The following is a 15,512-nucleotide window of genomic DNA, read 5'->3' on the forward strand; positions in this document are numbered from 1 at the left end:
GTGTGTGTGTGTGTGTGTATATATAATTTATATTTACTACAAATAAATTTTGCTTTATCTACAGCTTATTTCCAACATCTAGTGCTTGGTTCAGGGTTCCCACTCTAAGACTTTAAGACATTTCCCTGACTTTCTCTGATCAAAAAGTAGACTTTCCATGACTTCCCATATAAGGAAATGTCCAAAAAGGGGAAAAAAGGGAATTTAAAGGGGTTAAATAATTCAAAACATCACAGTCATTTAATTAAGGCAGCTTGGCATGTTGAATGGAACATACCAGAAACACAACTCCATCTCGGACATCCACTTCATGCATGTTTTATTTGCTCACTGTGGGCAAGCCAGTACTTAAATTCTTCATTGTAAAGCCAAATATCTTGAAATTTACACTTGCCTGGCATATTTGGTAAGTTAGCAAGTGAAAGGGCATTCACAAAGATTTCGTGCTCTAGAATGTTGCTCATTTTTAGAGCAAACCAAAAAAACAAAAAAACAAAAGATGCGTAAATACAAATCAGGTTTTGTCTACTAATATTAATAATTCCATGATAATTCCCTGACTTGACACCCAAACGATCGAATTCCCTGACTTCCTGTTCTGGAAATGCCTTTCCTGGAATTCACAGATATTCCAGAAATTCCCTGGCCCGTGGGAACCGTTAATTTCTCATAAAAATTCGTATTAATGTGTGCACGTGTGTTTTCTCTGTCTGTGTATCTAAACGTAGAAGCACAGTACATGTCAGCCTGCACTATAAATGCACACAGAGCTTCAGTAGAGACCAGGATGTGGTCACTGCAGGATGTCATAGCAGGGTGTCTTGGGCACAAGTGGCTTGATTAAGTTCTCATTCTGTAAATGCTTTATTCTAATAAACTATGAAATCGGTCAACCAGCTACCTTCTTTAAGTGTACTACATTCCCCACACATTCTTGACAAAACCCTTTCTTAGGCCGCCATCTTTCACACACTTAAAAAAAAAAAAAATCAAACATGCTAGCAAGCTACAGGATTTAAATGGACTAGGGCTGAAATGATTATTCGAATAATTTTCAAACAATAGTCAGCAATACTGACTATTGCTTTGCTGATGAATAGGCCGTGGCAGGCTACTTTATGCAAATGGTTTACAGAAGGTCACAATCATCACAAGAAGTCGGGCTAGAGTCAGCGTCCAAGAACCGGAGAACAAGCGACAACAATACACTTGATTGTTGTTGTTACAAGAAAAATTGTGCCATGGTGTGAACGGGTATGGGAAAAGTCATTAGTGCTTGAAAAAGTCTTCCATATTGCAGAAAAATGCACCTTCACAACAAAAAGCATCCCCTACATTAGATACTTACACTATGAATTCACACCACAAATTATGATTCCTCCCCCATCACTTTCCATGCAAACACCACATTTCAGAAACAATGTAGAAATCCCCTGAACTACTACAAACGAGTCTGGACTTCCCCCTCTGGCTTTCAATTCTAATTCTAACGGCAAAGACGTTTGACGTCTGAGACAGGTCTTGGGGGGAATTCTTACAAATATATTATTATAACAAAGCTTACACAAAGCTCACCTGCACTTTGGGCTGATCCATGGCCTTCATAGACCTGCTCTTCTCAATCTTATACAGCTGAGCTTTTGCCTTCTTCAGTAGCCCAACCACACGCCTATCAGTAACAGGCTGTTTCTCTACATGGGCCAGCACAGTCCCCAATGTCGAAGCTGGAGGATGTTTATTTGTTTGCCGAGACAGGACCGGGGTGCCATGCTTCTCCTTATCAGTCACCTCCGACTCCCCATCCATGTCTGAGGATCTGCCTTTTTTGGAAGGACGTCCCTTTGATGAGGTGGCCGCAGCAGGTTGGCCCAAGTTGGTGTCTGCAGGCGAGACCTCTGTGCCAGAGTCCACGGAAGTGGACTTCTTCCTGCCCGGGGTCTTTTTCTGAGCAAACAACATGAGGGCCTCTTCTGTCTCCTGCTCTTTCCCATCCTTACCAAACAGACTGGGATCCAAGTTAGAAGCATCTTTTCCTCTCCTCTCCCATTCCTTCCTGCCTTCGCGTTTATTTTCTTTCTCACGTTCCCGGTCCTTTTCCTTGTGAGCAGGTTCGTGCAAAGCAGAATGGCTAATGTCCCGTCCGGCTTTCCCACAGCTTCCACTTGGAGTCTGAGGACTGGAAGCAAACAGAGGGAAGAGCTGAGAAGAGGTGGTTGCAGAAGAGGCTGGCGGGTTCCCACCTACGCTGGCACCGCTGCTGGCTTTGCGCCCATCAGGAGCAAGGCTCATAGTGCCTGAAGAGAAGGTGCTAAAAGATGCTTGTGTTAAGGCACTTGTAGAGATGGAGCTGCCTGCCACACTGGAGTTAACAGAGGCGCTAGCAGAGGGTGAGAGTTCAGCTGGAGCTTTATCTGCTGGGACACCCGAGTGGCTGCTCCTCCTGGTCATGGAGTGTGACGGCGACCTGGGCTGTCCACGCAAGGGCCCAAAGACCCGCCTTCTCCTGCGCCGTAGGGTCCTGCTGGATGGCGATGAACCCTGGAGGGGTGATAAGGAGCCGGGGCTGCTGCCCGATGAGGATGGGAGGGTGACCGACTCAAAAATACGAGAGTGGGCCTCGCTGGGTGTGAAGCGTGGGGCTCGCAGGAGAGGGCTGCGCTTCTGGTGCGAGAGCTCAAACCGTGAAGAAGAAGAGTGCTGCTGGTGGTGGACTGGGCTGAAGAGTCGGGTGCTTGCCCCGGCTCCACCAGCCCCAGCCCCAGCAGCAGGAAACCCAGCCTGAGGTACCCCTCCAGGGCCAGGACCAGAGGGCATCAAGCCCACATCCTCAGCAGTCAAAGGAGGAGGCCGGAAGTTGTCAAAGATGGGCTTGCGGATGAGGCCTTCCTTTGCATACTTTGCAGAAGAGAAGTAATGCTGCTCACTGGAGGAAAAAGACGTCCAGCGGAATGTGGGCTCTCTCAGGATGGAGCGTCGTTTGTCATGGTGTGAGGAGAGAACGGATGGACCTGGGATGAATGGGGGCGGTATAGAGTGGGACATGAGCCATGGTGAGTGGGCATGGTGCTCCCCACCGGAAGAAGATGACGATTGTGGGGCCTGCGGTTGGCTGAGCAACGGAGGAGGGGGCGGGGATGATGACGATGATGCAGTGGACGAGATCTGCTGTGATGCAGTTTGGGAGGAGGTGGACATAAGAACTCCAGTAGCCGGACTGATGATTGCCTTTTTCCGGTGACTTATTAATCCAGCCCTGCCTCGTCCCACCACCCCTGGACCCCTGCGGACTCCAAGACACCTGCGGCCATGGTGGCCACGCTCCAGCAAAGTCATGTGCTCAGGCTCAGAAAGTGGAGAAGGAGGGGGTGGGGCACGAAGCAGGTCGGGGTCCTCTCTCTCACACTGCGATGATGGGGAACGGTCTGGCTCCTCTGAAAGTGCCTGTGTGCCCTCCGAGGCCTGAGAGTCACAGGAGGAGTCATCCAGGCTGGGTGTGCTGGAGCGGGAAGATTCGCCTGAGGATAGTTGGGAGGAGTGCTGGGAAACGGCGCTGGAGCCGCAAGAGGCAGCGCTGCTGCTTAACCGGCCATTACTGGTGCTGTTATTGCAGCTTCCGCCTGTGGGGGCGCTGGCGAGTACGACGGGAGCGGGGATGCTGGGAGCAGTAGGGGCTGGAGTAGGTGGAGGGGGCAGACTGTCCGCAGCAGCCCCACTACCAGCAGTGGAGACAACTGTGGCGGCGGCAGCTGTTGAAGGAGAAGAGGAGGCGGCGGTGAACAAGGGCGGAGCTGATGAGGAAGGCTGGGTAGCAGGAGACGTCACGGCTGCTACTGCCGCTGTAGCAGTGGGTGTGGCTTCCAGCCTTGGAATCTTCATGTGTGTCGGTGGAGTGCCGAAGCCTGCCTCGTCCTCTATGAACCGTTTTGGGGTCTTTATGATGCGCAGGGACACGGTGCTCACCACTGGCATGATGAACTGTCGAATGTTCTTCAGCTGTGTCCGCCTGCGTCTCCTGATTCCAGTCTCCGACCCAGTCTGGCTTTGTGAGCCTCCACTTTCTTTCTCGAGTAGCTTCTTCTTTTGGGCACCTTTCTTTGCTCTCTGCAGGAGCTGCTTGGCAATAGTGGCATCTGTGCGTTTGGAAGTGGGTACAATACGCACTGGCTTGCTGTTGCGAGGGCTTTGGCGCAGGCCCAGTGGCCTGCCAAGCTTGGAGGATGGTGAGGCAGGTTGGGGTGAAAGAAGGGAGCTGTGAGGGTCAGAGGGGCTGGAACGCGCATTGGAGTGATGGGAGGCTCTGAGCTTGGAATGGAGACCCAGGTCTTGGTCTCTTCCACAAACCCTGAAGGCTTTCTGCTTCATAGTCCCAGAATCCACAAAAGAAGAATCAGCAAGTGTGGAAGCCCCAGCTAGGGCAGCAGCAGCCGCAGCCGCGTCAGCTTTGAGGCGCTCAGCAGATGGAGGCCGTCCACGCCTCCGTCTAGGGACACCAGGGACTGGCACACCCTTCCTGGTGATGGCCTTGAACCTTGACTTCAGAGGGCTGAGTTTAACCTCACGCAACCGTTTCAGTTTGGTCATTTTGCTGAGTTTGGAAAACTTTGCCTCTACGTCCTTACCAGTCTTCCTATCATCATCTATTATCTCTTTGCTATGCAACCTGGCCACACCATTGTCAGACACATGGCCGCCTGACTGCCAGTTTCTGTGAAGGCTGGAGGCCGGAGGCCGGCCTCGTCTTCTCTCCCCAGATCCCGGGGGCCGTCCCGGTGGACGCTTTGCTTTCTCTCCAGGTGTAGTGCAGCCCTCAATCCTGCTGCGGTTGGAGCCTGCTGACAGGGGAAAAGGAAGTTCACCTGCTTGCCTCTGTATGACCAGTGCCCGTGGGGGTCTGCCACGTGGCTTCTTTTCTGGTGTAGGAGGGACTGTTACAAAAAAAAAAAAGAAGGAAAAAGAATAAATTAGTTTGCAGGACTACCCAAAAGATTGTGGGATGAGGCAAAAACAAACACCAAGGTGACCTATTCACCTGAATGAGTCCTTCCAGGGCTGTGTATTCTTTGTGTTTCACTGTCTGTACCAAAACCTCCAAAAGCCTCTTCCTAGAGAATAGAAAGGAGAAAATAAAGACGAAGCCTTGATTACCAAAATCTCACCATTTAACCATCGGTTAAAGTGTGCGTGCATGACAAAGTACACGTCGCAATGAAAACTCTAGAGGAAAAACTGATCAACATGCTGACTCATTCTGATATTTTCATTTTGTCGCCAAGACTTAAAAGTCTTGCTTAAAAGTCTCGCCCCAATGTGATAAAGCACCTCAATTTGAAATATACTGGTGACTAACAACAAAACTTTTTTGTTTGTTTGTTTTTTAAAGGAAAAGCTTAGAAAAAAAAAACAGTAACGTGACTACAGTACAGCACTTGTAAGTGAAACCAATAGCAGGTAGTGGGACAAAACTTACATTCTTGTATATGTTGTGGTAGTAGCCTAGTTAATAACACACTCACAAAAATTAAGTCACAGGTTCAAACCCCACTTACTACTATTCTGTCCTCGAGCAAGACACTTATACAGTGTTTTCTAAACCCATACTTTTGCATTTTTTTGTCATAATATCACAGACATAATGTTATAGATGTCATAGTGACTGACTTTACCTTAATAAATAAGGTAAAGTTATAATTAAATAATTAACTGGCTTAAAATCTTCTTTACGCCTCATTTTCCACGTTTACAGGTAAAAATGCATAGATATTGTGGCAGAAGAAGCATTTAAGGTTTTTCATGTGAAAGTCTAATGACTACAGATGAAAGGGATAATTATAGTCATTGTGATGGCACACGGTGCACACAACAAAATGAGTCCTCTGCATTTGACCAATCACCCTTGGTGAGAAGGTGACCAATGAAAGGAACCTGGGGAGCAGTGTGTGGGGACTACGCTTGTCACTATCCTGAAATTTCAAATTTGATACTGATACTAATCAACCAAACAGGAACTCATTGCATATTATCCTGCAAAAGTGAAAAATATATGTGCGTTGTGCTGTTACATAATTGTTAAAGTGAAGAGAAGCGAAGACACAGCCATTTTACTTCAACAGTATTGCATGACAGAGGCAATAAAAATATTCATATTACATTTGAACAACAACTTTGCTCCACTCTCAAAACCCCAAATATAATTCGGAGTGATTGTATTTCAAATGCTCAATTTGTCCTGTTGCTTGCTTTGATTGCGCCAACTTTTAAACACTTCTTGCAAATTAGATTATCCACATCTTCATCTGATATCCGAAACATAGTGCTCTTGCTTTCTACATTTTTTAGCAAGCTTCATGCTGCAGAATTATGTTTAAAGTGTGTCTGTCATGTAAACATTCAGTCCTCCATGTAGCTTGGAGAGGTGCTGCCCACTGTAATACCTGTTGAAATTTGTTGCAATTCTGGAAGTATCGACACCAGTGATAACTGACATCGAAATCAATACCAAATTTAGGTATTTTTTTGACAACATTACAATTATGAGTTTGCTTCCTTATCTGCTAGACTACGACTGCCCCTGCAACAGTTTGCCTGAACAGAGACTTGAATCGTTGACCCCTCTGATGAAAACTCTGATGCTCTACCGACTGAGCTACCCAGGCATGGTCTGAAAAACATTGGGGACACAAGCAACCTGGGGCAAAGTCATGCTGAACTAATGTTTAACATTAATGCTAGACATTGGAGTTATTATCAAGGAGGGGAAGAGAGTTCACATTGGTCCCATTAGAAACCTGCTCATTCTTTGCAGTCTAAAGCTGGTTACAGAGCGAACGACACATGCGGGATTGGTTCTTCCCTCAGTAATTGCAGCAAAAGCCTCATCCTTGCCACAAAGCTCAGCTAAAAAAAGTAGGCATGGTTAACATCACTGAGCCCCACACTCATGATAAGGTTGAAATTAAATACGTCTGGACACTAAGGCACTTCTATAATCAACCTCTCCTAACTTTTGACTCGCGGAGCACCACTTGCTGCTTTGCTGGGCACAGCGCAAAATCGCCAGCGGGTTTCAGAGGGCAGCGGAGTGATTGCCGTGTGAAACCAGCTTTAACTGCCACTCAAAAAATAATGTGAAGTAATGTAAAAACCTTTATGAGATGTATCATGGTGCATCAATAATTGGTGCAATAATAATCAAACTGAATCATGAGAAAAGAGAAGGATGAAAACGGATTTTGTTTGGCTGGTGCTTGTATCGTGCTACCAAAGTTCAATATTGATAAAAAATAAAAAGGGGAACACTTAAACAACACAATGTATCTCCATGTTAATCATGTGAAATCAAACTGTCCACTTAGGAAGCAACACTGACTGACAATCAACTTCACATGCTGTTGTGCAAATGGAATAGACAACGGGTGGAAATTATAAGCATTTAGCAAGACGTCCTCAATAAAGGCGTGGTTCTGCAGGTGGTGACCACAGACCACTTCTCAGGTCTGATGCTTTCTGGATGATGTTTTGGTCACTTTTGAATGCTGCCGGTGCTTTCACTCTAATGGTAGCATGAGACGAAGTCTACAACCCACACAAGTGGCTCAGGTAGTGCAGCTCATCCAGGATGGCACTTCAATGCAAGCTGTTGCAGGAAGGTTTGCTGTGTCTGTCAGCGTGGTGTCCAGATCATGAAGGCGCTACCAGGACACAGGCCAGTACATCAGGAGACGTGGAGGAGGCCATAGGAGGGCAACAACCCAGCAGTGGGACCGCTACCTCCATCTTTGTGCGAGGAGGAACAGGAGCACTGCCATAGCCCCGCAAAATGACCTCCAGCAGGTCACAAATGTGCATGTGTCTGCTCAAATGGTCAGAAACTCCATAAGGGTGGTATAACATTCAAAGGTGGGGGTTGTGCTAAAAGCCAAACACCATGCAGCACTTTTGAATTTTCCAGAGAACACCAAGATTGGCAAATTCACTACTGGTGCCCTTTGCTCTTCACAGATGAAAGCAGATGGGGCAGTGGTGGCCTAGTGGGTAAGGAACGGATCCATATTCGAAAGGTTGCCAGTTCAAATCCCGAATCCCGAACTGCCAAGGTGCCAGTGAGCAAAGTACTGTCCCCACTAGGGGTGTGTATTGGCAAGGATCTTACAATACGATACATAACATGATACATGGGTCATGACACGATTATATCACCATATATTGTGATACTATACATATTACGATATTTTGTAGTTCACTAAAAGATGCTGTGTATGATCTGTGTGGATGACATTACATTAATAATTCAGCCAAAACAACTCAGAAATTAATTTTGGACTTATTTTATATACAAAAATATCGCTATTTTATGTTCCTGTATCTATACAATTTTAACTCATAAAATACCACAATATATTGTTGTATCACTATTTTCTAAAACCCCTAATCCCAGGCGACATTTAACCCATCACCAAGGACATGTTTTTAGACACTTTGTGCTGTGCTGTATTTCTCAATGACAATCACTTCACATTCACTTCACTTTCTATGGTGTGGGGTGGTATTTCTTTGGGAGCCTGTTATAGCTGCACGATTAATCTAATCGCAATCGTAATCGCGATGTCAGTCTGTGCGATTACATGAACGCAAAAAGCGCGATTTAAATTATTAGTACATGGATTGAATCGGCAACATATCACTCATTCTCTCAAAGTTTGCGAGCTGACTGAAATCTCACTTCAGTCGAATGTGACGTGTTTGGTCACATGACTTTCAATTCGGTACAATGGAGACCTCAGATTCGTGACTCACATAGTCATCTGGGTAGACGAGCTACATCGTACGTCAACGTTGCCCCCATATTGCGATAGGCTCTGCTGTGGCGTGAAGCATATACATGTCTATGGAGAGAAGTGCATAAAAATGCCTCACTCTTGTGCTGCTTGGGGCTGTACAAACCGCTGTACGCTCCAAACCAGATCCCGGGGGATTACATTTCATAGGTAGGGCTGGACAATTGTTTTGAATATATTTGGACATTATAAAATCCCGTTTTATAAGTCTTAAATTTAGCTAAGCTAGGCTAAGCTAGGGGAGCTATGCATTCCTGTGTTCAAGTCAGCCTCCAAACAACGTTTTGGTTAAACGTAAGAACTATAATACGGGATTTTATAATGGCCAAATATAATCAAAACAGTTGTTTAGCCTTACCAGGGTTTGTCGTTCGACAGTCATGTAAAGAGATTTTGTGATTATTAAATTTTTTAGAATATTGTATTTTGAAAGCACTGGGCATTTCAAGTTGTTATAAGTAGTTTGTATGTTTCACTTTGAAATTTCATTTCACTATTAGTAATTTGTATGCAACTTTTCATTGATATACAAGCAAGTGTCCTTTATCATATCGCAATCGCATATCGCAATATTGATCTCAATAATTGCAATATGTCTTTTTTCCCCAAATCGTGCAGCCCTAGAGCCCGTACATACCTACATTTACATTTACGGCATTTGGCAGACGCCCTTATCCAGAGCGACTTACAACGTGCTTTCAAGTTACCATCGATGAAGAGATCAATTACTTACTACATACCTCCATGGGCTTTCTAGAGGTAGCCTGACTGCCATTAGGTATCAAGACAACATCCTCAGACCCCTTGTGAGACCATATGCTGGTGCAGTTGGCCCTTGGTTCCTCCTAATGCAAAACAATTATGAGGCTGGAGCCCATGTGGCTGGAGTGTGTCAGCAGTTCTTGCAAGATGAAGGCACCTCATCAGGCGCATGGCCAGGTGTTGTAGGGATGTCATACATTCACGTTGAGGCCACACACACTACTGTGCCGCATTTAGACTTTTAAGGACATCACATCAAAGTTGGATCAGCCTGTGGAGTGTTTTTCCACTTTGATTTCCAAATCCAGACCTCCATGAATTGATTGAATTTGCTGACAACAATGGAAATCAAATTATTCAAGTATTTAATAAGATCTCATTCATTCATTCAAATCTAGGATATCTTATTTTTGTCTTCCCTTTATTTTTTTGAGCAGCATATTTTGAAACTTTCTGCTGCAAGAAATATAAAGTGAAGGACCCATAATTTAGTTAGACAGCACATGACATCACCCATTGACAGTGGAAATATTGTTCCTGACAAGTATAATAGAATAGTAAAACTTTGAGAACCACTGGGTTAAATAATAAAGTCTTTATTCCCTGCCTTTTCCAAGAAACAATCATCAAAACCACAATAAGAAGAGCAAACATATATGTATTAGATAATAAATGCATCCCGACTAATGTCCACTGTAAGCCTTCAAAATGATGAATGTCTCTAGGTTTCATCAGCAGCCTTTTTGTGGATAGCCTTGGGAGGGGCCTTTCATTTCCTAATCTTTATTTATAGTAGCCCATGGGGCTACAGACAGTCACTTTGGCCCAATTTGTACATGCAGTACTATAACCAAGCACTGCAGAACAACTGTAGCTATGTATGTTTCGCGAAAAAACATCAACAATGCATACAGTTTGGTAATACACGTGGAACAACTCATGATCTGTCTGAAACGGCCAAAAATTTGCTCTAAATGAACAAAATGTGAAACAAACAATAACAACAAACAAGAATAAAAATGAAGTGACTGTCATTGTGATACACAGCACAACACACGGTGCAAACAACAAAATGTGTCCTCTGCATTTAACCCATCACCCTTAGTGAGCAGTGGGCAGCCATGACAGGCACCCAGGGAGCAGTGTGTGGGGACGGTACTTAGCTCAGTGGCACCTTGGCGCTTTGGGATTCGAACAGACTACCTTCTGATTATGGGGGCGCTTCTTTAACCGCCAGGCCACCACAGCCCTACGGATCCAATGTAGTGTACAATTTAGCTTTGTTCCGGGGTTCAGCTACCATATGATCCCAGAGATGTAGCCATGCGTGCACACACTCCTCCCACTTATGCATGAAGACCTGCAAGATGTAAACAACATTCACGGACGCATGCGGAGAGGCCGAGCCGGGGGCGGAGTAAAGAGAAAGGAGCATCCCGACAGTCGTGCAGCAATCACGTCTGATGAAAATCACCCACAGTCGACACAATGACCTAACAAAAAAACCCAAATAAACCCACCCACACAATACAGAGTCGAGCTACCCTGCACAAGGGGGTTCGGAGGGTTTGGAACAGTGGGATGGAGCGGAGCTCACACACCTGCTCTTCTCTCTCTCTTACTCAAAAACACACCACACACACACAGCAATAGCAAGATACTAACAATGAGTTTCCCATATCAATGCTAAGGGGAGAAAAATACATTTGCTACAGTTAAATTTAAAATCTCTGGGTTCTGTGGGGCTCTACATGAAAACATGATTACGGTTATTGAAAAGGCACAAAAAAAAAAAGAAATTTCCCCAAAATCCTTGGATCTTTTTTTTTTTTTTTTAAATTAGCTTTTTGATTCTTATAGGAAGATACTCTTGAATTGTAAGAATCAGAAGTTGAATGCTAAATGTGTTCTTTACACTCCATCCACATTTGTTGGAGGAAGGAGAAAAGCAACAAAAGAAAGCCCAGACAGAGGAGGTGGGACGAGGAACATAAAGTCTGGAAGGGCAGCCCCTCACCCACCCACCCCACTAAAAACCCTTTTGCCCAGGCGCCAGAATAAAGCCGTGGATGGCAGGACCCTGACACTTACCTCCACAGCGTCTCAGGGGAGGGGGTGGGGTTTCACCCCTCTGCCTTTGATATCAACGCCTTAGCTCTTTCAGTGGGATAAAAGGGGACACAAAGCGCCCCTCCACAACCCACACGCTGTCTGGGTGGGGGCAGGGTCTCCCTCTCCTCTACGTAAACAGGGCAAACACCTGCTAGACTGCTCCCTGCCTGTGCGCCATTTGTTGGAAGGCAGTGGGGCAGAGCGCGCGCACAAGCCGCATCCATTCAGCTGGACCTTTGTGCGGGGTCTCGGCTATTGATCCCCCCCCAAACTCTACTCAGGGCGGGGCTCACAACAGAACAGACAAGCAAATGGCGCTTCTTCACTCACATTACCATACTCTTAACCTGAGCACAGAACCGTGTCTATCAGTCATGTCTATAAACAGCATTAATAACGTTGTACGAATCTTTAGCAGTCTTGGTTTGCAATGTGTGACCTTTTTAAGTCCTGATAGAACGGACTTCTCATATAACTGGTCTGGCATCTGTTGCCCGGCCAGGACACCCCTCAATTTGCGCCCCTGTCTCCGGTGTGTGGACCTGGTACAGTTACTCGTGCATCGCTGATGGAGGAGAGGGGGTTTGATCTACTTTCCTTCTGACCCAATTACAAGCCTGCAATCATGTGCAGGAGATATAAAAGTTGGAAATAAATAATTGCTATGCAAATAAAAGCAAATAGCAAGCAGGTAACAATTTCTTAAGACATGCTGGAATAAAGAGTCACATTTTTTAAAAATCTATATTTTTGTTGATTTGCACTTATTTATAAATGGCTTCTATGAAAGGGTCTGCATTATGCACACTAAACACAAACACACACACACACACACACACAATCTCCATATTTGAATAATCCCAGCAGTGCACCACCACCGCCCCCATACGCATGGCATGAAACGGAAGATGGCAACACACCCCCTGATTCAGCCATGCGCTCACTACCACACACACACCCCCCCACATCAGCCATGCGCTCGCTCACACACACACACTCACACCCCGCCTAAGCCATGCGCTCTCTCTCACACACACACACCCTCCCACCTCAGCCTCCAGCTACGCTAACGTCTGAGCCACGCGTTCTGCAAAACACACACACCCCTCTATCCCCTAACACGGCGTAACAAATCCGCTCCTCCGCCGCCGCGCAGGGGGGAAAAAAGCAACAACAACATGTCCACCTCCCATCTTCCTGCGCAGCAGCCGCTGACACTGGCCTAGCGACGAGAGGCGGCCATTAAAAAAAAAAAAAAAAAAAAACAAGTGCCCCTACAGAGCCATCTCAAACGTGGTGACATTCACGCCGTCTTAAACTTTTTCATGAAACAAACACCGAACTAGGCGCGGGAGGCTAAAAAAAATTATAACAACAAACGCTCTGTGTTTAGCTTCGGATGCTAGCACTGGATGCTAAAGCTGCGCGTGATGATGGACCTACTACTACTACTACTACTATTATTACTACTACTACTCCTTTAAAACACACAAAACTGCGCAAAACATTCACAGTGAACACCTCAGTGCAGTCAGGCCCTGAAAATACAACATGGAGACGGCCGCGGTTCAGTCTCCCCTCCCTGCAGCCCTGCCAGCCACATGGCACTTTTCTGGGCATCCTCGGCGTTAACTCCGCGCTCCCTGGCGTGTCCACGCTCTTAAAAACACGCGAGTTGTTTACATCGCTTCCGTGCGAGAGGAAAGCCCCTTCTCTTCAGCTGCTCCATCCCCCTTTAATCCGCGCAGTCGTCTGAATTTGGGCTTTTATCGTGATTTCTGCCCGTTTTCGTGCTGCGCATCTCGTCGCCGCTGCGGCTGCAGTTATGGGGGAGATGATGAGGATCCTCTCCGCTCTCTCTCTTTACTTCGTGGTCCAGAAGCAGCAGGAGTTGATATCCGTCTTATTAACATCCACAGAATCACCCCGGAGCGGCCCGCGGCGGAGCTCGCATGAGAACAGGGGCCCGGGGCCCTTCAGGCTCGGAGCTGCAGGTGCCCGGCAGAGCCGAATCGTAACTCCAGCGCGCTGCTCCCGCTTACCTCCCCGCTGCTGGATCCGCTCCACTCCCCCAAAACGTCCCGAAATTTCCGCAGGTTGCTGCCGATCGCAGCGGAAACTTGCAGAGCAGCGTCGAAACCGGGCCCGAGCCCCGTGTGGTTCGGATGGGGTCCCGCGTCGGTCCGGAGGGACGCGGTGACCCGAGTACGGCCCGCTCGCCTCCCGGTGCCCGAGCTGCTGCTCCCTCCGGGCCGAGCAGGGAACCGCCACCGACAGCTATGCGCCATTTTACTCTCTGCCTGCCTGCCCGCCTGCCTGTCTGCACTCGTATCGGAAAGCTCAGCGGCCGACGCCCCGGAACCTGCACTTCCCAACACCTGCCGCAGCGCTGAGCGGAGCGCTGTCAACAGTGCGCGTTCCGGGGCGGCAGAGCTCAGAGCCCCGAACGCGCGTTTCTACAGTCCACCGCTCCACAGTAATGCGGCGTAGAGGATATTCAGCTTCCGGGGCCGGGTCCCGGGAACAAAGCGGGGCGCCTGAGCGCCGTTCCTCAGTTAACTTTTAAACTCGCAACATTTCCAGCTTTCAAAATTCACCCCAAACGCTGCGGCGCTCACAAAGTGCATTTCCAGCGGCAGGCTGTTCCTCACAGTCAGCTTTCAAACGCACAACAACAAGCAGATAAAACTATAATAAACGCAGACTGTCCATCAAACACTGTCCAACACTAGATACTTCCTTACAGCAGTTTTCAATAAAACATTATACTGCCTCTTCAAATTCCACTGTTGCAACCAAAAAATACCAATGAATCTTTCAGCATTTTTTTTTTTTGCATTAGTGAAACTGACAAGTATTTTCCCTTGATGTCACCTCACATTTCGACATCATTTTAAATGTGACTGACTCGTGAAGATGGACCCACTCTCTTGATAGTGATTCAGTCTGTGATCAGTGGCATAATCCTAGACTTTGTCGTTTTATTAGCTCGCTTGGAGTGGATTCTGAAATCTCTTCCACCCCCCATCTGCAGGAAAAAAAGACTTGACATTTCTTTAAATTGTCCAAATTTGGGGAAAATAAGGAGGCTTATACATGCTACTCACAATAAGTTAGGGATATTGTGAGAGACTTAGTGGATGTCATACATATGCTGTTTGTTTCACTTCAAATATTTTTTGGATAGGGAGGCAATTGTATTGGGGTGATGGACACACTTCATTTTGTGTTTTCCATGTTATGGACTCATTGTGTACAGGTGCGCCTTATATTGGGGACAATACCAAGAGACAACCTTTCTCAATGTGGCATTTCAACATTCTGTGGATATAAAAAGCTGGTAGTCAGAGGTTGCTCGTGAACTTGGCATGTCTCAAAGTGTCAAAGACTTTCATCAAGACACAGAACTACTGTCAGAGTTCATGACAGACCCAGGAGTGGAGCCCCACGAGTGACAGACCGCAGTGATGACCAGCACCTAATGACCTATGCACTCAGACAACGTTATGCAACTGCCACACAGCTGCAGGCCTGGTTACGTGATGCGAGGGGTACTACGGTTTCCACACAAACCAGTCCTCAACCAACTCCACCGCAGACGTCTGTTGCAGGTGAGTGCAGAGTGTCAGGTCACCTTGAACAGAAATGATGGTCATCAGCATTGCTGGAGAAGGCGAAGTGAGTGATACGCTGCGGTCAACAGGGATTGCTATGGTTGAGGAGGTGCAACAGTCTGGGCAGGAATCACCAGTCACCACATGTGGTGAGGTTCTTGTACATGGCTCAGTCACTGCATATTCTTAC

General features: G+C 46.7%; 1 protein-coding gene across 5 annotated transcripts in view; it reads right to left on the reverse strand.

The window, feature by feature from the left end:
- kmt2a (lysine (K)-specific methyltransferase 2A) overlaps nt 1-14,070 on the reverse strand; it is a 39,180-nt gene extending 25,110 nt beyond the window's left edge. For all 5 annotated transcript variants that reach the window (XR_003743377.1, XM_028964844.1, XM_028964835.1 and 2 more), the window contains exons 1-3: nt 13,751-14,070; nt 5,030-5,102; nt 1,576-4,925 (exon numbers count right to left, since the gene is read on the reverse strand). Coding sequence is in view for 4 of the 5 variants with exons in the window: in XM_028964844.1 (XP_028820677.1) it covers nt 1,576-4,925; nt 5,030-5,102; nt 13,751-13,996 (3,669 nt within the window). In the remaining variant the exon portion in view is untranslated. The remainder of the gene's footprint in view (nt 1-1,575; nt 4,926-5,029; nt 5,103-13,750) is intronic.
- Nucleotides 14,071-15,512: the final 1,442 nt, after the last annotated feature.

Source organism: Denticeps clupeoides, chromosome 2, assembly GCF_900700375.1.
Source record: "Denticeps clupeoides chromosome 2, fDenClu1.1, whole genome shotgun sequence".
Taxonomy (NCBI): domain Eukaryota; kingdom Metazoa; phylum Chordata; class Actinopteri; order Clupeiformes; family Denticipitidae; genus Denticeps; species Denticeps clupeoides.